We start from the raw sequence: 27159 nt of genomic DNA, 5'->3' as shown, positions 1-27159 counted from the left end.
ACTCTATGAAAGCATCTGATCCAAAGAACCAGACTTTTTTTTTGTTTTTGTTGGAAACTGTTTATTACGATTTCAGAATATAAACAATATATTGGAAAACACTGTTCCTGCTGGAATTCCTGCATTAGCTATTGCTATACCATCAGCAATGGCCATGGCTGTTTACAGAGGATAATGGTCAAAACTTTCATTATGAAGATGGTTGATTTTCAGCTGTCTGAAAAAGACATATTGTGCTTATTTGCAGGCCTCATTTCAGTAGGGGCTGTGTGTGTGGGGAGGGGATTCATAGTGCCATCAGACTTTTCTAAACATGTTGAAGTCAATGGGAATAGAAGGATGTAACTCTGTTTTTTTGGATTGCACTGTTAACCTTTAACTTCAACTCCTGCTCTGTTTCATACATACACCTTAAAGGGCAGCTAATTATGTTAATTTGTCTCTTTTTGTATAACATTCTTTCCACTCTTTCTGCAGTGGTGAGCAGGCATCTGTGTTCTTGGATTTCTCTAAAGGGCTGAGGGTTTGACCAAATGGCTCAATGATCCCATCCTTTAGACATGTGGAGTGACCTCTCCTTCCATTCTGGTGTCTGCCAAACGACACTGCTGCTGGGAAAGCACCATGTTAACACAGACTTTCCTGGTATGGTGGTGGGGAAAGCTGTGCCTGATGAATTTCTGCCTTGTCTTCACAGGACCTTGTCAGGAAAAAATGGTGCAACCTCCATAGAATGGCAGTGTGTGTCATTGTAAAAGCATGCAGGTTTCATAGCATAATTGTCTAAATATTATTTTTTTTAAAAAAAATATTTTGCTAGAGAATAAACCTTTGGCTATTTAAATTCTCTCAGCCTTACCTACTTTGCAGAATTGTTGTGGGGTAGGGGCTATAATGGGAAGGAAGAACCAAGTGGGCTCCTTGGCGAATAGATGGGATAGAAAGTATACTAGACAGAGCCCATGCTGTCGTTTTTATGTTACTGAATGCGTTATTTCAAGTTAAAACCTAAAAGCGACCCACGTTGGCAGGCCGTTTTCCTCACGTAGCTTATGCAAAACTCCCTGTTCAGAAGCACCACTGAACTTGCACAGCTCTGTTCATTTCCAAGGCAAGATTGAGAATGTATTAGATGAGAATTGCCCGGCTGCGGACTACAGACCCGTATGCACCATATCTACTTATAATCGAGCTGTGTTCCCGTAATTTGTCTCCCAAAATTAGCCAAGTATTGAGAAGCTCATAAATATTACCAGAAGGAGACTCTTCCCTCCCTCCCGCCGCGCCCCGCCCCGCCTCGCCCTTGGTAATCAACGCGGTCTGGGAAGGGTTTGACAGCCCTCTCGGAATATTGCGCAAAACCGAAAACCATGGCAACGAATTGCATCCCCTCCGCTTCATTTTTTTACCCAGCCGCGAGACGTGTACCGTAGAGTCTACGCTACACTTCCAAACTGCTTCGCTATTGGCTGAAGAGTCATAGTAGGCGGGCCCAGTTCTATTTGAGAGACACGTGTACAGAAGAACCAGGAAGTTCCTCTGTACCTGCCGGATTTGGAGTTATCGGCGGTGTTTTGTAGCTGGTAGGGTCTCTCACAAGTGGTGCGTTTAGTGAGTTGATTCTGTGTTTGTGTGGGGAAGGGGTATAGGAAAAAGCAGATCACTAAAGTAAGCGATTATTCTTTTAGCTAAAAGCACTCAAACGAATCACAACAGCGTTAGCGTTCGGAAGTTTCTACTAAGGTTAGAGGTCGGTGGGTTTGTACAGCTATAGAATCTTGGCTAGCAACTATGTGTAAGTGTAGCTGTCTGCGTTTGCACAAAAGAACTTAAGAGAGAGAGAGCGAGAGCTGTCCTTTATTTGAATGTGTATCTTGTAATCTGGTAAGCAGAGTAATTCATTCATTTGGGTGCAGCGTGTACTTTAAGAATATGGCTTCATTTGTACAACCAAAACGAGATTGTCTAAGCAAGCTCATCCCGTGTGATTTCAGATGTGTGTTAACTTTTAATAGTAGTGTTCTTATGGTAATAATAAGATGTTTGTAGGATCAGTTAAAGAGGGACTTCTTACAAGTTGTCTTCAGTCATTTAGGACAGTTCTTGAAAGACAGCAAGTTTGCTAGGTTTCATAAATAGAATTGAGCACACTACTATCATTTTTTTTCAGACCTGTGGTATGGTGGGGAGGAAGGGTAGAGCACCTGTTTAGCATCCAGACGGTTCCCTGTTCAATTCCTGATATCTCAAGTTTAAAGGGTCAGATACTAGGTGATATGAAAGAGCTTTACCTTAGACCAGGGGTGGCCAAACTTGCTCAGTGTAAGAGCCACATAGAATAAACGTCAGATGTTTGAAAGCTGCAAACCTGAACAACAGATATTTGACAGCTGCCAAGACAGGAAGGCAGGCAGGCAAATAGATGGGAGGAGGGAGAGATGGAAAGGAAGCAACTTTAAATGCATTCTCCCAGGTTGCCAGCTGGCTTAGAGAAGTGATTTAAAGAGACAAATGCCTTCTCCAAGCTGGTCAACGGGTTGATGGGTGTATTCATATGCTTAACTGCAGTGGAAGATCTCTTTCACTATATAATGGCATGCCCTTTATATTCAGACCTAAGAAGCAGATTCCTATCTGGAATTTTAAGCCAAGTACACAACTTATCTGACAATGAAAAGTTGATTTTTTTACTGTCTGATACAAACCCCTTGGTCTCACGCAAGGTAGCATTTGTTGTTCTTGCAACTAGAAAAGTTAGATCCAAGGCGGCTTCTAGTAATGCACCACATTGAGCTCTATAGGCCAGCATAGCTATTACAATTTTAAATATACCAACAATGTACTTATGAAATTTTAGAAGTGTGCCATTTTTAAGTATGATTTTTCTGAATGTAAATTTTTATACTGTAATTTTATATTGTAATGGCCAATGGCCACATACAATAAAACTATGCTCTATCTAAACAGGGCAGTGGGGGCTTCGAGAGCCACACAATAGGTACAAAAGAGCCATGTGTGGCTCCCAAGCTGCAGTTTGGCCACCCCTTCCTTAGACCCTCTGAAGCTGCTGGCAGTCAGACAAGATTGATCTCAATGGAACCATGCCCTGTCTCTGTAGAAGGCAGCAACATGCGTTCATGTGCACATGCTAATGGATTGTACCATGAACACTATTTGGAGTGATGCCACTCAAGATGTTTTTGGAAGGCTTGTGGTGTGTTCATATATGGTTATTAAAATCACAGATGTTTGCACCTGTGCAGATAAAGGGTAATACAGATAGCAAGCCAAATGTGCAAATCAACAAGATAGTTAATTAGTAAATCTTGTGCTTTATATGAAGATTCTCCAGAATTATTTATTTTATGTCTATAAAGGCATAAAGGCAGTTTTGTTTGAGCGGTGCACAAGTTATCTTTTATTTCCAGTCTTTGAAGGCTGTATTTCTGAGCCTTGAATTTTATTATTGCGGTTATTGACTTAACACTTTAGGAGTAAAATAAAGGCTCTCTGCTTCAGGCACAGGTGATGAAACCAGCTAACGTTAGACAAATGTGCAGGTGAAAGGCACAATGTTTATGATGAAATGCTGTCAGTCAGCCTATGTAGTTCTTTATTTAAATCTGCAAGTAATTAATATTTGGTGCTCTATGTGCCATGAGCATCTCTGCCCCCCACCCCAGCACTTGCTGAACTGGTTTAGTAGCAGCTGCTACAAATAAAACATAACTGAACAGTGACTTAATTTAAACATTATTTTCTTTCTTTATGTCATTAGCAGCTCTGACTTAGCAGAATATTTAAACAAATGCCTGCTTTAATATCTGCTACACCAGACTTCCTAATTTGAGAAATAAGCACTATGTGGTCATTTTTTCCTACCCCCCTGCTTTTGTGTCAGAGTTGTAGCTCTTGAATGTGAATGCTAAAGAAGGTGGCTGCTCAGTGGTTCAGTAACAGTGTTTTGTGTTAACGATCACAGGGCACATGCGTTTCGTTTCCTAACATGGAGATTATTTTGGTGGAGTAATAGAAGAGCACAATCTTGCCAGAGTTAAGCATTTTCACTTCCCATTGATTTCCGTGGCAATTGAATGAATATGTCCATCTCCTTGTAATCAGTGAACCCTGAAAGACTTTTGGCCTGTCTAGATAATACACATTATTTGTAATTTTTTCTAGGCGACTGCATCAGAATTTTTCATATTTTAAGATGCTCTTGACCTAGGACGTTACAGCATAAATGCAAGCTGCCCTATAGCTTAGCTTGCATATTACCATTAAACCATTACCATCTCCAGCCCTATTCATGTGTTACAGTGAACACATGTAAATCCTACATGTCCATGTATACATAGGATTGCAAGAAAGAGCCAACATGTTAATTTTACAAATGAAACTGGGGATCAGGACTTGGATAAATGTCGGGTTTCATTGATATGTTCAGCTGCACGTGTATTGAATGCAATATGAGAATTATTCAGCAAAAATGTAGAAAAATCAAGTATACAGGCTACATGGATTGTATGTGCATCCAATGTAACTTATTGATGAGGCTTCTGATGTTTGGATGTCTGCCACTAATGGGTGTGTGGATATGTTCAATATGCCCAACTCTGCAACAGAATCAGACAGGTGAATGAAACAAGGCAGATGAGGGGCTGAATTTAGTACTTTGTGTGACTGAATTTATTATATTTATTTTGATATGCTAAGTGCTTTATACTCTTATATTTATTTGTCTCTGCAACAATCCTGTTCTTATTGCAATCTGAGTTACTCAACAGTAAGTCTTGTTAAAGCTCACTGGAATTAAGCTTTTGGTAAATGTGCATATAGGGTTGCAGAATTTTCCCCATTTTAAAAAGAGGACGTTTGAGTGAGCAGGTGGCTTACAGAAGCTCTGCCCTCAGGAGTCTGTGGTTGAAGACAGAATTGAACTTGCATCTCTCCCTTACTCAAGCCTACCACTTCCTCTTGTCAGTGAGATATAAATGAGTTCTCATATAAAGGGATCAACAGGAAAATCCTATGTGAAACTGACAATACTTGTCAGGGAAGAATAGGGGCTCCCTCCCTTTTTTTTTAGTACAAAATTGTTAGGATATGATTGCTAGTGTGGTTTAGGATTCTGGGTGACCCATGTTTGAATCTCTGCTTCTACCATGGAATCTCATTGGCCCATTACAAACTCTCCATTGGGCCTATCTCACAGAGCTGTTGGGTGAAAGTCGAGGAGGGGGACTTACGTTCTTAAAACTGCTGAGAAAAGTAGAATAAAAACAAATAAATGCAAATGCATTATATGAAATTTTCTGCTTAATGCCGTTTTCTTTCTTCTAGATCCTCAAACCCAGGTGCATTCAGTATGTTATTGGGTTACAACCCAGTGTTGCAAGCACTCCTAGGAACTTTCTTGACATGGGGATTGACTGCTGCGGGCTCAGCGCTTGTGTTTGTATTTTCCAGTGGGCAGGTGGGTTGTCCTCTTCAGTTCAGTTCTTGTTCTTTGTGTAGGCTGAAATACAGTAAATGCCAAATGGGATTCTCAGCTTTTTGCTGTCAGATGGAAGAAATATGAGAGTGCTAAATGTTCATTTAACTGAGTCAACAGGAGTTACAATATCAGAAAACTGTCCATGTGAAGAAAATAGACATTTGCATTTTGGATCCTTTTAAACAGGAAGGAAAGGAAAGGACCCCTGTGCAAACACCAGTCGTTTCCGACTCTGGGGTGACGTTGCTCTCACAATGTTTTCATGGCAGACTTTTATGGGGTGGTTTGCCATTGCCTTCCCCAGTCATCTACACTTTCCCCCCCCAGCAAGCTGGGTACTCATTTTACCAACCTCGGAAGGCTGAGTCAACCTCAAGCCGGCTACCTGAAAACCCAGCTTCTGCTGGGGATCGTACTCAGGTCGTGACGTGAGCAGAGTTTAAGACTGCAGTAGTGCAGCCTTATTATTTTGCGCCATGGGGCTCTTTCTTTTAAACAAGGCAGCTTTAATTTTACAATTTGTGGCTGAAAGAAAATTTAAAATTGGCTACTAAACTTTTGACTCAAAACTTTTTTTTCATTTTCTAGAGAAAAGCCAAGGTTTCTTGCAGAAAAAAACAATGGTTCAGTAAACATGGCACCTTAAATGGTGTCATGTTTACTGTGGCCTGAGATTCACTTGGCAAGGTCCTTCATCAGATGAAACAAGATTCTCCCAAGTTAAATTAAGGCCTCTTCTTTTTCCCTGACGTTAATTAGAAAGTCTGAATTATAAGTGACATGGATTTCTTTCCACCTTCAGTGTTTCCTAAGAGCTTTGCCGGCTTCCAGATTTTGAAGGAGGCACTGCATTTTCCCTAAACTGTGGAAGTTATGTGCCCTCAGGGAAGCTGTCTTTTAGTGGAAGTTATGTGCCCTCTGAAAGCTGTCTTTCATTGTCTTTGGTTCATGGTGAGGTGGAAGAAGCAAACATTTGCAAAAAATAGGTGACCGTCAGTCTAGTTTTATTCTTAGCATTTTTGAATTACTTACTTAGGACATGGCTCTAAAGAAATGGCACCTTTTTGTTTTAGCCTGTGCCTGCTTGGTGGACTGAAACCCACTTGGTGGGAATAAAATAAATGTTTGGACAGATTATTATTTTTTTTGGGCTGTCATTGCTTGCTGACGTGTGTGTTTGTATACACTGAAATCTCTTCTCAGTCATGGATGTGCTATACACAAGTTGTTAGTTCAGGTTTTTGTTGTTCAGTTGCACAGTCGAGTCCGACTCCATGGACAAAGTCACGCCAGCCCCTCCTGTCTTCCACTTTCCTCTGAAAACCCAGCTTGAACTTCTGGTAGTTCTCAATCGACATACTGCTGAAGCCTAGCTTGTAGGATCTTTAACATGACCTTGCTGGCATGTGAAATGAGTGCAATGGTGCAATAGTTTGAACATTCCTTGGCATTACCCTTCTTTGGGATTGGAATATAAACTGATCTTTTCCAATCCTGTGGCCACTGTTGTGTTTTCCAAATTTGTTGACATAATGTGTGCATCACTTTAACAGCATCATCTTTTAGGACTTTGAATAGTTCAACTGGGATACCATCATCTCCGCTCGCTTTGTTGTTAGTAATGTTTTCTAAAGCCCATTTGACTTCACACTCCAGGATGTCTGGCTCAGGGTCATCGATTTCACTGTCATGGTTGTCCAGGACATTGAGATCCTTCTTGTATAATTCTTCTGTGTATTCTTGCCACCTCTATCTGATCTCTTCTGCTTCTGTTAGGTCCCTACCATTTTTGTCCTTTATCATGGCAATCTTTGCACGAAATGTTTCCTTGATTTCTCCAATTTTCTTGAATAGATCTCTTGTCCTTCCCATTCTATTGTTTTCCTCTATTTCTTTGCATTGTTCCTTCAGGAAGGCCTCTTTATCTCTCCTTGCTGTTCTCTGGAAATTTGCATTCAGTTGGGTGAATCTTTCCTTTTCACCTTTGCCTTTTGCTTTCCTTCTTTGCTCAGCTATTTGTAAAGCCTCATCAGACAGCCACTTTGCTTTCCTGCATTTCTTTTTCTTCGAGATGGTGCTGGTTGCTGCCTGCTGTACAATGTCACGAACCTCTGTTCTTCAGGCACTCTGTTTATCAACTCTAGTTCCTTAAACCTAGTCTTCACCTCCACTGTATATTCATAAGGGATGTGATCAAGGTCAAACCTGAATGGCCTAATGGCTTCCTCAGTTTTCTTCAGTTTAAGCCTTAATTTTGCGATGAGTAGCTCATGATCTGAGCCACAGTCAGCTCCAGGTCTTGTTTTTGCTGATTGTAAGGAGCTTCTCCATCTTTGACTGCAGAGTATATAATCAGTCTGATTTCTGTATTGCCCGTCAGTCCACGTGTAGAGTCGCCTTTTAGGCTGTTGGAAGAGGGTGTCCGCTATGACCATCTTGTTCTCTTGACAAAACTCTATTAGCCTTTGTCCGGCTTTATTTTGTTCTCCAAGGCCAAACTTGTCAGTTGTTCCGGTCACCTTTTGACTTCCTACTTTGGCATTCCAGTCCCCTATGATGAGAAGGACATCTTTTTCTGGTGTTACTTCTAGAAGGTGTTGTAGATCTTCATAGAAATGGTCCACTTCAGCCTATTTTGCATCAGTGATTGGGGCATAGACTTGGATTACTGTGATATTGAAGGTTTGCCTTGGATACGGACCGGATCATTCTGCCATTTTTGACATTGTATCCCATTACTGCCTTCCTCACTCTCTTGTTAACTATAAAGGCCACACCATTTCTTCTACGGGACTCATACCCACAGTAATAGATGTAGTGATCCTCTGAGTTAAATTCACCCATTCCCATCCATTTTAGTTCACTGATTCCCAAGATGTCGATGTTCAGTCTTGCCATCTCTTGTTTGACTACATCCAGCTTACCTTGATTTATAGATCTTACATTCCACGTTCCAATGCAGTATTGTTCTTTGCAGCATTGGACTGTTCTTTCACCATCAGACACATCCACAGCTGAGCGTCCTTTCGGCCTTGGCTCAGCCACTTCACTCTTTCTGTGGTTACTTGAACACTCTTCCCCAGTAGCATATTGGGCACCTTCTGACCTGAGGGGCTCATCTTCCAGCACCATATCTTTTAACCTTTTGTTTCTGTTCATGGGGTTTTCTTGGCAAGGATACTGGAGTGGTTTGCCATTTCCTTCTCCAGTGGATCACATTTAGTCTGGGTTCTCAGCTGTGGCCTGTACTGTGGGAGTAATGTTGAGCTCCCTTGCTGCAATATTGTGATCTGAAAAAGAGTGAACTGCGAGAATAGCAGACAGGGTAGGAGAGTATTTTGTCCCCAACCTTTTTGAGCCTGCAGGCACCTTTGGAATTCTGATACATGCTGGTGGGTGAAACCATGGAATGACCACTGCAGGGGACGGAGGAAAACCACGAAATATCAGGGAATGAGGTTACGCATAACTCTAATCGTAACTCTTTAATGTTTAAGTCAAAAGCTCTGTGTAACAGAATGTCTTTTAAAAATGAACTTTGTTTTCAAATATTCTCTTGCAGCTTACCTTCAGTCATTCAGTGATGATCCTTGCAAAGTGTTGGCAACTGCTCTCAAAACAGCATTTTTTTTTAAAAAAACCCAACTGCTCTTCAAATCAAATCCCTCCTGGGCCTCTCTGTTCTTGTCCAGTTTTCAACAACACTTGGTGGGCTCTAGGAGATGTGCCCAATGGCACCATGTTGGGGATCCCTGTTGTAGCCATTCACATCTTGAGCTAGGCATTGACACCAGCTGGTACAAACCACGTTCAGAAGCTTGATTCTCCCCCTTCAAGCATTGCATTTAGTGGTGCTCTTACACAATAAGCTGATGTACCTTGGTGCTTTATGCTTACTGGAATATCTTCTTTTTAATTTACAGAGACGGATCCTGGATGGCAGCCTGGGCTTTGCTGCAGGGGTATGTATTGCACAGCCTTTCCCCCTGTTAACTTTGTTCTGTGTGTTGTCTGGATATTTTCTCTTCAGCTAACTGGTGGTGCTTCGTTTAGTTTCCATGTTGCATTAATGTTTCTTGCATAACTGCCTGAGGGATAATCATATCTGCGTGAGACTTCAGAAGAGTTTGGGCAACAGTCATCATGTCCTTACCTTAGCTGATACCTCCAAGTGAGGTACTGTGAGTGCCAGTGTAATCTGGGAAGATCTTGTTACCATGGTAACAGCCCTCCAGCCTGAGGTGGTCTTTCCATGAGAGCAGAGAGACCCCAACACCAGGCCCATAGCTAACCAAGGGTCCACAGGGACTGGCTCTCTGACATTTTTTCACGGGCCCCTCAACCCCGGGCTGATGGCTCCCTCCTGCGTGATTTAAATCACATGGGAGGGGGCATCCAGCAGCAGCTGCTGCCCTTCCCGTGCCATTTATAGGGCCCAGAAATCAGCTGATAGGTGGGGTCTAAATTATGCAGGAGGGGTGGCAGGAGCAGTTACCAGCCTCCTGAGCATTTTAAAGGGCCTCCTCCCCCATGGCCTTCAGTGCCCCCCTCCCCCTGCGGCCTTTAGCTACAGGACTGCCCAACACCCTGAAAAGCTCTTGGCCTACCCAGCAGTGCCCCCATTACAACCAGGCTTGGCTCAAAGGGTTGGCCTGCTAGGATCCACTGCTGGACCTGAGAGAGATACAGATGCCAACAACAGGGCTGGCTGTCACTTTCCTCCAAGCAGTCCCCACCCCCACACCATCTCTCTCCTCCTTTGTGGAACTAAGGATGGGCAATTGCTATAATCCAGAGGTCCCAGTTTCTAATGGGCTAAGAGGCTGCCTATTGTCTGGCAAAAAAAATAGACAAAGGATCATGCCTCCTTTGTCTGAGAGCCAGTTTGGTGTAGTGGTTAAGCATGTGGACTCTTATCTGGGAGAACCGGGTTTGATTCCCCACTCCTCCACTTGCAGCTGCTGGAATGGCCTTGGGTTAGCCATATCTCTCGCAGGAGTTGTCCTTGAAAGGGCAGCTTCTTTGAAAGCTCTCTCAGCACCACCCACCTCACAGGGTGTCCGTTGTGGGGGAATGAGATAAAGGAGATTGTAAGCTGCTCTGTGTCTTTGATTCAGAGAGAAGGGCGGAGTATAAATCTGCAATTCTTCTTCTCCAGTCCATCTACATTAGTTTGAATGGATCATGTCTTCCTACCTCAAATCCTGTCATATTTATAGTAATGATGGACTTTCCCCCTCCTGGCCCCGGATATCCCCTCTTTCCTGGACACAACTCTTCCAAAGTTTGTCTACGTTTACATTTCCTCCCTTCCTGCCAGGCTATCAAGAAACCATTATCTTTACAGTTTTACTAAACTACCACCTTACAGAATACCTCCTCACACCTTTTAAGAAACATCTTCCTTTTGTCTACCACTTCGGAAATTCAAGCATTACTTTTGTTTGAACCTCCTCAACCCATCATGCTGTTATCATATTAGCTCACACATATTAGCATACTCAGGGCTTTTTTTGAGCAAGAATGCACAGGAATGCAGTTCCGGCTGACTTGGCATCAGAGTGTGTGGCCTAATTTGCAAATGAGCTCCTGCTGGGCTTTTTCTACAAAAAAGCCCTGAGCATACCTTCAGGCTACATTTTGGGGGTACAAATACATCCAGTTTTGTCCATGTTCTGTGTGTGTTACCCTTGATCCAAACAGTATACCCAAGATGCTGGTCATCTTGCCCACCTTCTGGAACCCTGAGGCCTCTTCTGGATAGGTAGCTATAATCTCCCCCCCCCCTCCAATTTCGCCCCCTGTCAGCTCCACTATCTACTATTTTCTGGTGTTCTTGTTTTTGTGTTAGTTTAAATTTTTCTTGCATATATGTTAAAATATTCTTCTTCTTTCAATAAAAATTCAATTTTTCACTAAATTGGTTTGGTAATTTCAAAGTCTCTCTCTCCAGAGTTAGTACGGGTATACTTTAGGGGGAGACTTTGCTCAACAGAGCTCTACCAGGGTCTGTCTCTGCTAAATTCCCCCATTAAAAGAGGAGACCCCTGGCATTTCTGGTAACAATCTAGTTGTCTCGGCTGTTAAATTCACAAAGTAAGTGCTGTTCACTTAGATTTTTGTGTGTTTTAATTGGATCCCCCTGGCATCTTTTCTCCTTTTAAAAATGTTTGAGTTCTTAATTGTTAACTCCTCAAAGCCACATTAACTAGTGGTTGGAGATGTAACATTTCTAGAAACTTTGAAGGCTTAGGGAAGTAAATGTTAGATTTTTCCCTTTAGGGAACTATTTGAGAGTTCCCTGTAGAAACTGAAAAATTGAGAAATAAAGGAATATATGGAATGCTGACATTCTTACTACTTGAAGAAAATTAAATGTATTATGTATAGCTGTCAGAATCCCTCTCAGGTTTCTGCTATTGATTATGGTTTCTGCTGTTGAATATGATGTGTGCTGTATAACTGTATGGGAAGCCCTGTCTGTCTTGAAGCATGTGGGTAGATCCAAGTGGGCAGCCGTGTTGGTCTGAAGTAGTTGAACAAAGCGGGAGTCAAGTTGCACCTTTAAGACCAACCAAGTTTTATTCAGCACGTAAGATTTCGTGTGCTCTCTAAGCACACTTCATCAGATGAGGGGATCAGGTATTGTGGGCTGAGATACAAGCAGTTTGTTGATTAAGTATGCAGACTGATCACATGGTAAACCAGCGTGGCTTGGATAACCATAAAAGGTAATAAAGTCCTCTGCCAATTGGTGTGTCTGTAAATCTAGGTGAATCACAAAAGGTGTATTTCCTAGGTGTGTATTTCCTAGTTGTAGTCCACCTAATTTACTTAGCAGCATCAATCTATACATTATAAACATCATTCTAGTCTTCCATTAGAAAACATACAAGAATACATAAAATGAAAATGGGTTAAGTATATGTAATGAGATAAATAGTCAATATCCCTTATTTGAGTATGTCAATATAAAACATTATTCTGATACACTATTATAAAAGAGAAATACATTGGAATACTGTGGATGTATAGCTATACTCACTGAGAGTGGGTTTAGCATATGTAATGAGATAAAAAACCAGTATCCCTGTTCAGTCCTGGGGAGGTGTTTGTTCCAAGTTTCATAATAATTTGTATTTCAGCAATTTCTCTCTGCATTTGGTTCTTGAAGTTCCTTTGCAGTAAAACAGCTACCTTGAGGTCACCCATTGAATGCTTTGGAAGGTTAAAGTGTTCCACCACAGGTTTCTCAGTTCTGTATTTCCTAATGTCAGACTTGTGTCCATTTATCCTTTGGCGTAGGGTTTGTCCTGTTTGCCCTATGTAGAGAACTGAAGGGCATTGTTGGCATTTAATGACATATATAATGTTAGAAGATGAACAAGTGAATGAGCCTGAGATGGTGTAGTTAATGTTGTTAGGCCCAGTGATTGTGTTGTCTGAGTGTATGTGGCAGCAAAGTTGGCACTTGGGTTTATTGCAAGCTCTGGTACCAGTGTCCATGCTCAGTTGAGATGCTGTATTGTTGTTGGTGAGGAGTTGTTTGAGGTTGGGGGGCTGTCTGTGTGCAAGAAAAGGTTTACCCTCCAGTGCTTTTGAAAGAGAGCTGTCACTATCCAATAGAGATTGTAAGTTGTTGATGATATGCTGAACTGTTTTGAGAGTTGTGTGTGAGAGTGGTGTTCTGTTATTTTCTCTTTTGGGTCTGTCTTGTAACAGGTTTTCTCTGGGTATCATTCTGGCTTTGTTAATCTGTGTCCTGACTTCATCAGGTGGGTACTTTAGTTCCAAAAAGGTTTGTTGTAGATCTCTCAGGTGAGAATCTGTCAGCAGAATTGGAGCAAATGTGGCTGTAGCGTAGAGCCTGGCTGTATACAATGGATTGTTTGGTATGTTTGGGGTGATAGCTGGAGGCATGCAGGTATGTTTGTCGGTCAGTAGGTTTCCAGTATAAAGTGGTGTCAATGCGTCCATTGTTTATTTTTACAGTGGTGTCCAGAAAATGTATTTCTTGCATAAACTGGTTCATTGTCAGGTTGATGGTAGGGTGAAAGTCATTGAAAGCCTGGTGGAATGCACCCAGGGCTTCTTTCCATGTGTCCAGGCTATAAAGATGTCATCAATGTAACAAAGGTATAAGGTAGGTATGAGTGGGTGGGAGTCTAGGAAGTTATGCTCCAAGTCAGCCATAAAGATGTTAGCACATTGTGGGGCCAAACGGGTGTCCATGGCTGTACCATTGATGTGTAGGAAAAATTCATTGCCAAATCTCAAGTAGTTATGGATGAGAACAAAATGGCACAATTTGCTGGCAAAGTCAGCTATGTTTTTATTAGAGATCATATTACTTACAGCTTGTAATCCATCTCGGTGTGGGATGGATTCCACATCCATGGTGGCTAAGATAGTATTCTCTGGAAGGTTGTTCAAAGATTGTATTTTCCTCAGAAAATCTAAAGTGTCACGAACATAACTATGGGCACTGGTGGCATAGGGTCTTTGAATAGAGTCCATATATCCAGATACCCACTCAGTGATGGTGCCTATCCCCAATTCCCTTTATTTCTTCTCTTTGTCCCTTCCCCCTCCCTTTTGCCCCCCCCTCCTCCCTCCTGCTTGTTTTATCGCCTAACCATTTGGAATCCTCTCATGTCTTGGAAGGGTGGTAGTGGCAACATGAATCACATTCCTGTGTGATCTGTGAACACCCAGAACCTCTCCTGTGTTGGAACAAAGTAGGAGACCAGTAGTACCTTTAAGACCAACAAAGTTTTTTATTTTACTCTTCTGTCACTGGATCTTAAATTTGTACCATTTTGCATTCTAAACCACTGCCTACCAGCTATATGTAGCTCTGCTCATTGTACCTGAGTCCTCGTCCGATGAAGTGTGCTTGAAGCACATGAGAGCTTACGTTCTGAATAAAACTTTGTTGGTCTTAAAGGTGAATTTGACTCCTACTTTGTTCTAGAGTTTTATTCAGAATGTAACCTTTCATATGCATGCACACTTCTTCAGACAAGGAATGGAGTACAGGGATAAGAGCTACATATAGCTGAAGGGCAGTGGTTTAGAATGCAAAGTGGTACAAAGTTAAAATCCAGTGGCAAAATAGTGTAATTAACAAATTGAAAGAACATTTGGTCTGGATAGCATTTGCATAGGAAACCAATAAAAGGTAATAAAAGTTAGCAAGTAAGGTTAAACTAAGGACATGTTTTTTCTTAAAGATATTCTTGTCCACTGATTTACTTTTTAAAATGTAACATGCATTATACACATCATTCTAGTTTGTCATAAGAAAAAAAGAGAATACATTAAAATATAGTGAAAATGGGTTTAGTATATGTAACGAGATAAACAGCCAATATCCGTTATTTGAGTATGTCAATACAAAAAACATTATTCTGATACACTGTTCTAAAAGAGAAATACATTGGAATGTTGTGGTTATACAGCTATACTTGGTGAGAATAGGTTTAGCATATATTTAGCATAGGTTTAGCTGCCCACCTGGATCACTCTCCTGTATTGGTCCCTCCCCCTCCCAAAAGCTGTCATCCAGTCCGGTCCTTGGTTCTTTGTGATATCTTGTTTCTTTGAAATGTGTTCTGCTTTGTTAAAAGTGAGAGTTGCGTTTATTACTCTGACTAGAAGATGGGATAGTAAGTGGGGGGGGGGGTACTTTAGCATGCCTTGTTTTACATTGGCCGTTTCTGCCAAATGCCCTGAAGGGATTAGACTTATTGTAGCAAATCCTGAATAAAGTTTCATCTAACATAGATAAGTTACTTGCAAGTTATTTACATAGAGTGTTACTTGCAAGTCTTACAATAGCTCAACTAGCAGGAAGGCTCCTGTGGTAAGCTGTTTTACAGAAACACGGTTCTTTTCACCAAGCTTTTGCTGTGGCTGAGTAACAGCTGTAAACTGTGTGTTTTAATTCAGTTGCCCTCTGCAGAATGGATGGCACTATGAAGAAGGCTTTGTAGTTGGTGTACCTGAAGCAGGATCCAGTACTGAGTCAATGAATAGTGGTCCTTAATGGCCTTCAGAGTGACTGTATGGGCCTTATTTCAGCTCTCATCATACATTGCAGAATCTCTTCAGTCCAGTTATGCATATCACAACATGGGGATGGCAGTCCAAGATATCTTCCAGTAGGGAGCAGTGGTAGAAAACTGTGTAGATGCTCTCTGCTGAGTATGTGGCATTTTTCTTCCTGGATGGCATCTTGCTGCTTTGTCTTTCTTTGTGTAACAGATGCTGCTGCAGGGTATCTTTTAAAGGGGCCTGCTGCTCCCATTCAAGTCTTGGCAGGCTTGCTAATGGACAAGTCAGTCTTTGTTGGATAGCAGAGAATACACACGAATATCAGTTATGGCGCCAAGCGCTTGTTGCTGCTTGGCCTGCAGTGTGTCTATATTGCCTGAGTTATGCCCATTCACATTATTGTTCATGGGATTGCGAAAGAAGCCGGGCTTGGTCTGTAACATTGTAAAAACACAGTACTTATTACAAGATACTGTAGATTTCCTGTAAGGAAGGATTAACTGAATATAGTAGGAAGGATTTAAAGCTCTCTCCAGGTGAAGGAGTGAGGTGTGTTAAGAACATAAGAGATGCCATGTTGGATCAGGCCAATGGCCCATCCAGTTCAACACTCTGTCACACAATGGCCAAAAAAACCAGGTGCCATCAGGAGGTCCACCAGTGGGGCCAGGACACTAGAAGCCCTTTCACTTCTTTTGTTACAAGGATGAAATCTCTGCTGTTCTTTCAAAAATAGTAGAATGATAAGTGGGAACCTGCCAGGACTTGTGTTAGGCATCTTGTTTTCTCCTCCCCCACTGTTTCACTTTTCCCCTTTCCTGAAAGCCCCCATAGCCTTTTCCTTTTTCCTACTTCCTTCCGTTCTTCTAGGATTGTCAACCTCCAGGTGGGTGATACAAAAATAGAAGGTTATTAAGTATAGATGTGAAAATTGCACAAAAGGGTATTGTGACCCAAAATGTGCAAATTCAATTAAATTCCAAAATATTCAAAATAGATCAGCAGTCCAAATTATACAAACAGAAATTACAAAATACAATTCAAAATAGATCCAGTCTCAAGTACGTGAAATGCCCACAAACCTTTTTGAAGTCAATATGAATCCTCCGAATGCTGAAAGAGGAAGCCAATAATTCCAAATTGATAAAGATGCTTCCAAAGAGCCTCCTATGTAAATTGCAAAAATTTAAAGTTTCTGTGTACTTTTCCAAAATTTAAAGTCTCCATATAGAACTTACAAGTTGTCAAGCCTTCCAAAAGTAGCAATAGCTTTCTGATAGTTTCCAGCAAGAAGCAAAAGGTCTTTCAATAATTCAAAAGTCCCAGCAACAAGTGGTCAACTTGATATGCTTGTTTCATCCAATACTTCATCATGGTCAGGACTTCACCGAATGAATAACAGTTGTTAACACCCAACAGAGAAAAAAAATATTCACAACTGTTATTCATTCAGTGAAATCCCTATCATGGCTTCAGGACTCAAATCCAGTCTGCCTCAGCCTGCCTGCCTCTCCCTCTCACCCCTTCTGTTTGCTTCTCCAAGACTGCCTCTCCTCTTTTGGGGATGAAGGGGGAGGGAAAGAGAGAGAAAACAATGTTGGACGCTCATGGCAGATTTAAGACCAACAATGTTTTAGTCAAGGTATAAGCTTTTGTGTGACAGCGCACTTCTTCCTGGGAGGGAGGGAGGCAGCATGAGTGGGTGGAAAAATGGATTCTTTTGACAAACACAATTTACATTGAGAAAATTATTCTGAAAAGTTAGGGTTTTTTTTAAACCCCCCCCACTGATTTCTCTGTTCCTATTTGGGTTTATTTTCTTTCAAAAAGACCCTAATTAGGAATTAGAACACCTGGGATGGTCCTTATATCTCTGAGGGTAGAGTGATTTCAGATGCCAAATGATAATAGCACACATTGGTAATGAGAGAGGAAAGCTAGATCTCAGTTCAGTTCAGCAGGATGCATTTTCTTGAGCTTACCTATCAATTGCAATTCAGCAGTCTCTCTTTCTATTTTCCCTTTGAATTTCCTTTCTAAGAGCACAGCTACTCTCAGGTTAGCAACTGAATGTAGTGGTTTCTAATGTCAGACTTATGTCCATTAATTCTTTGCATCCTCCTAGATTGAGTCCTCCTGAATGGAATTGAGATCTAGGTTTCCTCTTGCATTACCAATGCTGGTATCTCCATGCCTACTACCTCTCTGCATATCACACCTAATCCAATCAAGCTTGTTATTGTCATTCACCTGCTGTTGCAATTGGACATCTGAAAGCACCTTTATAAAATTTATATCTCTGGTACCTCATGTTACATTTTATGGCATGCATGGCCTGGCCCAACAAAGTGACATTTATGTCAGATCTGGCCCACGTAACAAATGAGTTTGACATTCTGCTCTAGGCTGTAAGCACTGAAAAGAGGTCTTGACAAAGCTGACATCCACACCAGTCTCGATTTGTTGCAACTTGGAATTGCTATGACATACTTTGTTGGAGGCAGTCTGTATCTTAGACATTAACATATGGATGGAGCCTTTTCCCCCTTCCTTGGGGGCAAGTTGTTTGGTAACTCACACAATGACATTCCTTTCAAGATTAAAGACAAGGAGCTCTCTTCGGCCTTAAGAAACAAAATATAGGCACGGAATGTAGTTTATTCCTTTAACCTATTTCACATCTGGATTGAGGTGGCTCGGTGGTGCTGATGTTGTTAGACCTATCGACTGCGTTCAATATGGTCTACCATCAGTTGCTGAAGAAGAAGAAGATATTGGATTTATATCCCGCCCTCCACTCCGAAGAGTCTCAGAGCGGCTCACAATCTCCTTTACCTTCCTCCCCCACAACAGACACCCTGTGAGGTGGGTGGGGCTGGAGAGGGCTCTCACGGCAGCTGCCCTTTCAAGGACAACCTCTGCCAGAGCTATGGCTGACCCAAGGCCATGCTAGCAGGTGCAAGTGGAGGAGTGGGGAATCAAACCCGGTTCTCCCAGATAAGAGTCCATGCACTTAACCACTACACCAAACTGGCTCTCCAGTTGCTGTCGTGACGCTTCGCTGATGCAGGGATTCAGGGGTTGGCCTTGCAGTGGCTTTCCTCTTTCCTGGAGGGTCGGGGACAAAGGATGGCGATTGGGGGAGAGTCGTCCCAGAGGCATGTTCTTAATTGTGGTGTGCCACAGGGGGCAGTGCTCTCCCCAATGTTGTTTAACATCTATATGCACCCCCTTGCCCAGATAGCCTGGAGATATGGTCTGGGTTGCCTTCAGTACGCTGATGACACCCAGCTCTATCTACTGATGGATGGCCAGTCTGGCTGTGTTCCAGAAAATCTGGACCTGGTGCTGCAAGCCATGTCTGGATGGCTTAGGCTGAGCCGACTGAAGCTGAATCCGATGAAGATAGAGGTCCTTTGCCTGAGTTGTAGCGGTCTGGGCAGGGAAATCCCCTTACCAGCTTTTTGACAGTGAGCCACTGACAACGGCGCACAAGGTCAGAAGCTTGGGGGTGCTGCTAGAGCCTGCCTCAACAATGGAGGCCCAGATAGCAGCAACTGCTAAATCCGCATTTTTTCATTTTAGGCGGGTGAGGCAGCTGGCCCCCTTCCTTGAGTGCGATGACCTGGCAACTGTGATTCATGCAACGGTCACCTCGAGGTTAGACTACTGTAATGCCCTCTACTTTGGGCTGCCCTTGTCTCGAACCCGGAAACTCCAGCTAGTGCAGAATGTGGCAGCTAGGCTGCTATTGGAGCACATACAGCTGGGGCTGCAGGAACTGCACTGGCTGCCAGTAGTATACTGGATTTGCTACAAGGTGCTGGTCATTACCTTTAAAGCCCTATATGGCCAAGGACCTGCTTACCTTAGGGACCGTCTCTTCCCACACGTTCCCCAGAGAGCACTTAGATCTGGATCCCAAAACCTACTAGTGATCCCTAGGCCGAGGGAGGCAAGACTAAAATCCACCAGAGAGAGGGCCTTCTTGGTAGCAGCCACCTACTGGTGGAACCAGCTACCAAAGGAAGTGAGGGCCTTGCGGGACCTTGCCCACTTCCGCAAGACCTGTAAAACCACACTCTTCTTGTTAGCCTTTAACTGACCTAGAGTTACTGTCATTGTGGGAGAAAATGTAAGAATACTGAAGCCATTGGAAGCGAAACAACTACATATGATATCAGCACCAGATTGTTTTAATTATTGAATTTTAAATTGTTGTGTTTTCATTTTGTTGTTGTGAGCCTCCCTGAGCCTGGTCCGGCGGGGAGGGCGGGATATAAATCATATCAAATAAATAAAATAAATTAAGCAAACAAACAGAAAATTAATTAAAGGCAGTATAATGGTCTAGTTTAGGCCATGGATGTTCAACCAGCTATCAAATGTTTTCATCAAGCGCCCCCACCCCCTCCACCATCAGCAAGCAGCCAGAGGTATAAGGTTCTAGTAAGCCTCCCTATGACTTGCTTGCTTGGAGGTGTCCTAAATATCTTAACAGGTTTTCTGACACAGAACAAGCCAGGCATCATGCTCCTGGTTAGCTTCCCCCAGGCAATGATAACAGCTATCATGGCTTTTTTAAAGCAGGAATGCACAGGAATGCAGTTCCAGCTGGTTTGGCATCAGGGGGTGTGGCCTAATGTTCAAATGAGTTCCTGCTGGGCTTTTTCTACACAAAAAGCCCTGACATCCCTTAACCTGTTCTGTGAGCCAGCCAGGTTCCTCCTGCAGCAATTCCTCATCCTTTTTTTCCAGGGATTTAGTGTCAGCTTCAGAATACTTTCTCAAGTCTAGCAATCTCTTAGTGGAAGGACCTGAATAATATCGTAAAGGAATTCCCTCTTCAGTCAACTAATGTTTATGCAGGGCACATGGGTGACAGAGGGCAACAGAAGAGAATAAATTTCATGATGTTCAGTGCAGTTAGTTTATCCATCATCACATTCCTGCTGAGACCAGAAGACTGTTCTGATCAGCATAGGCAATGTCACTGTAAAAGCTCATGAGAATAGATGGGGAACGCTGGGATCTGTCATTTGTTTAAGGAAGCTGTCATGCTCTTCGAGTAAGGTATATGACTTTTGAACACTCCATGAAGGTTTTAACTAATGCATATATTGAAAACAAAATATTAACTGCAGTTACTGTTTTATTGCCTGGCAAAGGAGACAAGTTTGCACTGAACCTAGAGATGGAAGAAGGGAGTAGCTGTAGGCTGATTCATAGTGTTGTTTGGGAGCTGGGGCTCTATATTGCTGTGTCCCAGGAGGCTGGGTGTGCACCTAATTTGGGCAAAGGCATTTTTTTGCCCTGTCCTACAACCTTAACTACATTTAAAAATTGACTTTTACTCATTGGAGTTACTACTGTGCTTGTAATGGTTAGGTTTAATTGAATTGAATTTTAAACAAGGTTGGAATTGTTTTCAGGATAACTATTCAGTTTCTTGAGTGCCATTAACATTCATGCAATTGTTTCATAATATGCCAGGACAGTGTACTAGATACAGTAATGGAACTGGACTGGGGGCACCTGGGTTCAAATCCTGGCATTATTAAGTACACTGGGGATTCCTGAAATAGTCATTTTTCCTCAGGCTCACAGGACAAATGGGGAGGAGGGTACTGCCTTGAGCTCCTTGTAGGAAGGGAAAGATAAAAATGTAACAAGTAATGTGGTGGAATCATTTATTTACATCTTTGGAAAATTTTAATAAAAGAAGATTCTTTCAAATTCTCCTGGTAGCACCTTAAAGACCAAGAAGAACTCCTGGGCATGAATGTAGTTTGCTATTAGTTATGTTATTATGTGTGTTAGATAGCTAACCTTTATTTCGTTAGTCAATTTGGCCAAGTACTTTTTTTCCCATGGGTCAAATGGCCAAGGTTACCACTAATCCTTGAATCTCTCCTAGAAACTCTAGGTAGTAAACATTCTTTCCTTAGGGCAGTAGTGGCTTATATATTTTTTATTTGATTATTAGTTTTTATGTTGCTTTCTGTATGGTAAAGTCCATTAGGTGACTGTCAGATAAAAACTACTCATGACAATGAAAAGTCTGCTAATATATCTAGAGCCTATTTAGAGCTCATCAGAAAAATCAGCAAATAAAATCAGCCAAATTAAAAAAGGACAGCAGCATGAAAGCAGAAATGACAGCCAGCCAGTAAAACTAGCCAGGAGTCTAAAAGCTTCCTTATTTTACCTAGTTTCCAAACACCAGTGGGGAGGAAACAGGGCAAATTCCTCTAGGAAAAGGTGTTTCATAATCTTGGTGCCACTACTGTTGGCTCTGCTATAAGATTCCTTGTTGATGACAATCCTTTGAATTGCCAAGGAAAAAGGAGGCTGTCCAATGTACAATATCACTGTGGGAAGGCTGCCCATGTATAACGTCACAGTGAGGGGGCTGCCATCAACATTAGCTCCTTAAGGATTCAGCTACTAAATGTTACCAGGCACTGGCTAGCAGATGCACTTATGGGTAAGCAGCACAAGAAATCACCCCCACCACCATCCTCAAGAGGGGAACTCTTGAGGGGGTAAAAGGGAGTAGTGTCTTCTTGCTGCTATGTGTTTAAATGTTATGCCTCTGTCTTGACCAGAAGGTGGCTAGAATTGATGAGTGGGTCATGAGCTCCCCGCTTTGTGTGATGGGGGACCTTACACATGATCTAGACCAGGGGTGTCAAACATCTGGCCTGGGGGCTGAATCAGGCCCTCAGATGGCTATCAGGCCCCCGAGCAACTGGTTGCTTCCTTCTCCCTCTCTCTTCCTTCCTTCCTTGCTTTGCAAGGCTTGCTCAATCAGACAGGAGCTACAGAGCAAAGATTCTATTTTCTCCATTGGCTGAGGCTCCTCCCTTAGGGAGGAATGAGGAAGGGAGAGCTTGTTTTGCCAGGTTGTCTCAATTGCACAGCAGAGCTACTGAGCCAAGCTTCACTTCTTTCCTCATCCTGGTCCCCTGGGGAAGGAAGGAAAGAACCAGAGCTTCCTTTGCCCAGTTCCCTGGATCCCATGGGAGAAATACAAATAACGCACCTTTAAGACCAACAAGTGCTAATGTTTTAATCATGTTTTATTTTAAGTTTTTTAAACAAATATTTAATTGTATTTGTCTGTGTCCTTTATAAAGTTTATATCTCTGCTACCTTATCTTAGATAGGTACCCACATAGCCCGGCCTGACATGGCCTGGCCCAACAAGGTCTCTTTTACATCAGATCTGGCCCTCATAACAAATGAGTTTGACACCTCTGATCTAGACAAATAATAAAAGTGCTATTTTTTTTTAATGATCAGGTATTCTTTCCAGGGAAATGCAGAACACTCCAGCAGTTAAGCAATGATGTGTGAAATGAATTTTTATACTCTGTTCTACTGATTATTACAGAGTGTTCTGACTTGGTTTAAAAGTTTGTGCACTTGATGAATCTTGTATAGAGTAAAGCAACAGTGTTTTCCAAATGTGTCTCAAAAACTGAGAAGTTGCCAACTTGATGTGTAGCCATTGTACACATTCTTTTGAGCATTTTGAATTTGTGTGTTTGATTTGTTTTGGCAATTCTGGTTACCACTAAAGTGACTAACTTTGATTCCAGAGTTAATACATTTTAGCTAGCCAATCAAAAGAATGCCCCAGAAAGTTAATTCCAAATTATGAATTTGCTAATCAGAGTAATGCTTCTGTGAACTTGAGAAGAGAACATTCTAAATATTTAGAGCTAAGTTTGAATTAAAATGTGCAAGTCAAACTTTGAAGTTGCCTCTAATTGTATTTGGCTTCTCCTGTAAAAGGATATGAAGGTCCTTGCTGCCAAGCTCTGCATAGACACAAGATGTGTTTGCTGCCTCTCACGCTTGTTGGTCTGGCTGTGGACATCAGGATGCTCACTACAAAAACATGGGCCATTATTGCATCATCACTGGAATGGGCTGATCTATGGAGCTATGGCAATCCCCTTGTACAATGTAACCTGGTCCTCTCTGGGAGGGTTGCCATCAATGCTAGCTTCTTAAGGATTCAGCTTCCAAATCTTACCAAGCGCTGCGGAAGCATGGGATTCAAACCAGATCTGTAGTGCACCTTTCTGTATCATTCTTCTTGCTATTCTTCAGCTCCCTACTCCTTTTTGTGTGGTTCTATTCAAGAATGGGCATGCCAAAAATGCAGCAGTGTTCCCACTCCTTAAAGGTTTATGTTGATTGCACCCCTGGACACAGCAGGAGCTGCTAGAGACACCAAACTCACAGGGGATCTCCATCTGGTTCTCCTCAGTTTGTTGTAGTGGTTAAGTGCATGGGCTCTTACCTGGGAGAACCAGGTTTGATTCCCCACTCCTCCACATGCAACTGTTGGAGTGACCTTGGGTCAGTCATAACTCTGTCAGAAGCTGTTCCTCTTAAGAGCAGTTTCTATCAGGGCTCTCAGCCCCACCTACCTTACAGGGTGTCTGTTGAAGGGAAGGGAAGGAAAGGGAAAGAAGCTTATAAGCCACTCTGAGACTCCTTTGGGTAATGAAGGGCAGGGTATAAATCTAGTCTCCTCCTCCTCTTCCTTGTTGTTGTTGTTCTTCTCTACCTGCCCTCCAAGTTTGGTGAAGATTGGCTATATGGGATTCAAGTTATGCCTTCCCAAAGAAGGTGCTCCATCTTGCACTTGTTTCCAATGGAGGAAAAAAAAAACCAGTGAAAAAGCAAGGGCAGTAGAAGTCCAGCTGAACAGAAACAAAATTCCTGAGAATCACTGCAATAGAAACTGAAGTGGGGAAGCATTTTTGCAAACCCAGCAGATCCAGTGCATTGTAGCAGTGCAAACCCAACAGGTCAAATCAGAGCAACTCTGCAGTAAAAACTAAAGGGGAGGGGGTGTTTTTACAAGCCCAGCAGATCCAGTGCAATGTACCAGTGTCCACCAGAACCCAGTGCCAAGCTAAAAGGACTTCTCTAAAAGCGTAGGATCACAACAAATTCAAGCAAGGGGAGGATTTTGCATGATCTGTGAAAGAAAATGGAAAGGCAACACAGAAACCCTGGCAAAGGGGGAAAAAGGAAAACTTTGGAAACTGACATGAGTAATTTGAAACTGACCAGAGTGTACCAAGGCTGAGGAATTTTGCCCCCTCCCTTTGCTTTGAACTTGGTTAAACGTTTTGATTGAGTAAAAACATTCTGTCTGGAAATATTATCAGGAGCAGATGGAATTATTGCAATCTGCATTCTTGTCTTTTGGCATATTTATGGATTATCCTCTCAGTGGACTATACAATCAGTTATTCCTCTTCCCCCTCCCCTTTTTTGCTGAGAAAATGTTTATTTTAAAAGTTCAGCACTTGGCTCTGGTGTGATACTACAAAAAAGAGCAACACATAGATTGGCAGATTTGTCAGCTGTCCAGCCCAGTGGGAAAATATGATTTATTTTCTTATCCTATATATTATTTACTACAGTACCATCCTTCATACTTCCTGGCATATTAAAACAACAAGATGGATTCTGGACTAATTTTGTATAATATTTCTCTTTCTGATTATGAGAATCACAGACAAAACAGTACCCTTAGAAACAAAAGCATGGTTGCTGGACAAGACCCCCCCCCTTTATTTCTTTGCCTTCTTTGGGTAAATTATAATAGATTAATATGGAATTTTAAGAGCCAATAAATTAAAGACATATTTTTCTTCCTGGTTTTCTTTTTTTCTTAAGGCTTTTCATTTTTTCCAATCTAATGTTCTTTAATATCCACATGTGCCTTCTCACAAAGGTTGTCCTTATGTGCCTCATCTCAAAGGTTGTCAGAAGGTTTGGAGTTGGGTGCCACCAATATGCTGAACACATTCAGCTCTATCTCCTGTTCAAGAAGCAGCCATTGACCAGGATTTTGGCTTTTGCCTCCTGCCTGGATACTGCAGTAGAATGGTTGAGGAAAAGTCATGTGGCTGGGGAAGGCTGGGCCACAGGAATGGCCTTTACTACCAATGCTCAATGGGGGTCCAACTGACTGCAGTAGATGCTGTAATAGCTTGGGTGTGTGACTTGACTCTTCCCTTGCTCTGGACAAGCATGTGTCCATGTTGGCAAAACCAGCATTCTATTATCTGTGCCAAGCCCATCAGTTGGCCCCGTTTGTCCTGTTCAGATCTTGCTTCAGTGATTCATGCAACAGTCACCTCCAGATTGGATTACTGTAACACATTCTGCATTGGGCCACCTTTGAAGATGCCTTGGAAGCAAGCTAGTAACTCTTCTTGAATGCAGCTGCCAGGTTGTTGGCCAGGTCTCCACAGTCCGCTCATATCACCTCTGTTTTGCTGCAGTGGGTCCCAGTTAGTTTCCAATGTCAATTAAAGGTCTTGGTTTTAACCTCTGAAGCCTTTAATGGTCTGGGTTCTCCATACCTGCAGGACTGCCTCTCCCATTTAATTCCCTCACACCCCTTCTGGTCACCTTCTTGGGCTTCTTGCAGGTGCCTGGGCCCAAGGTTTCTCATTTTTGTCAGGGCCTTCCTGGTTGTTGCACCTACCCTTTGGAACCAGCTCCCTGATGAGACCTACGCTCTGCGAGATCTTGCATTTTGCAGGGCATGTATGGCCGCTCTGTTTTGTCAGGCCTTTGGCTACATTTTGTGGAATTGTTCATTGCCTAGATCTGGTAATTGTTGACTGGATTATTTGTCAGGAATTTGTTTTATATTACTGGCTTTATCAGTTTTTACTGTAATTATATTTGTAGCAGGTGCTTTTAAATGTTTAGATTATTTTACTGCCAAATGTTTTATTGTAAACTATTCTGAGACTGCACAGAAGAGGATGTGTTACAAAAATGTAATAAATAAATAGGAAAAGAGGGTCAAAGTTTCCATTCCAAGAGACCCATTCCAAGAGAGTGTCAGGATTTTGACTGCAAAGGTTAGATACACTTTTTTTCTTTCAAGGAGGTCAGGATCTTTTTTTGATATGTCAGAGGTGGGCAATGCACTCAGTCCTGTTGTAATTCTCGGAATGTACGAAACAGAAATGTTAGGAAGGCATTTATAAAAGGGATTAGAACTGTAGTTCTAACGAAACAACACACAAGGATGTTTTTATAAAGGAATGATCGTCGTTTGTTGCATTGCTCATTCGTTACATCACTGTGCTTTTACTGCATTATCTTTTACCTTTTGTAGTTTACATCCTGTATTATAGTATGTCATCTTTTAGGCCGTTTCTTGTTGTATTGTTTTCTAACATTTCTAACTTGGTGCTGCTAGTACTATTTCACTATTTATTGGAGGTCTTAAGTTTGTTGGAGAGAAGTAAGCCTACTCATTCACTGGCCAATTATTCTTAGACACATATGGTGAGATCCAGCCATTCTGCATACCAGAATGCTGTGTGCTTAGGGAGTAAAGATCCAACATATGGTAACTAAACCGAATTTCTACTTGGTAGTGTTGCAAATAGGGCAGTGTTGAACAATATCTTCCCCAAAAGAGGAGTAATTGGCAAGGCGGACGAGAGAAGACTGTTCATTGTGCTGGATGTGAGGGGCATCTGTCACTCCATTGATTGCCGGGGTTGATTTGGCTGACTGGCTGGCTAGGCGGGTGTCCCCTACTTCCC

The 27159-nt window shown here is 42.2% G+C and overlaps 1 protein-coding gene across 7 annotated transcripts in view; it reads left to right on the top strand.

The window, feature by feature from the left end:
• Nucleotides 1–1523: 1523 nt before the first annotated feature.
• The window catches only part of SLC39A11 (solute carrier family 39 member 11), a 481072-nt gene continuing 455436 nt past the window's right edge, over nt 1524–27159 (top strand). Inside the window, exons 1-3 of one of the 7 annotated variants that reach the window (XM_060252173.1) lie at nt 1524–1583; nt 5344–5476; nt 9421–9459. In XM_060252173.1, coding sequence (XP_060108156.1) covers nt 5369–5476; nt 9421–9459 — 147 coding nt within the window. In that variant the 5' untranslated portion in view covers nt 1524–1583; nt 5344–5368. Of the gene's footprint in view, nt 1885–4963; nt 4984–5343; nt 5477–9420; nt 9460–27159 lie in introns of those variants that run through there. The other 6 variants (XM_060252180.1, XM_060252174.1, XM_060252175.1 and 3 more) reach the window with 6 other exon arrangements.

This window comes from Heteronotia binoei, chromosome 13 (assembly GCF_032191835.1).
Source record: "Heteronotia binoei isolate CCM8104 ecotype False Entrance Well chromosome 13, APGP_CSIRO_Hbin_v1, whole genome shotgun sequence".
Classification (NCBI taxonomy): domain Eukaryota; kingdom Metazoa; phylum Chordata; class Lepidosauria; order Squamata; family Gekkonidae; genus Heteronotia; species Heteronotia binoei.
This window is presented reverse-complemented; position numbering and strand designations above follow the sequence as displayed.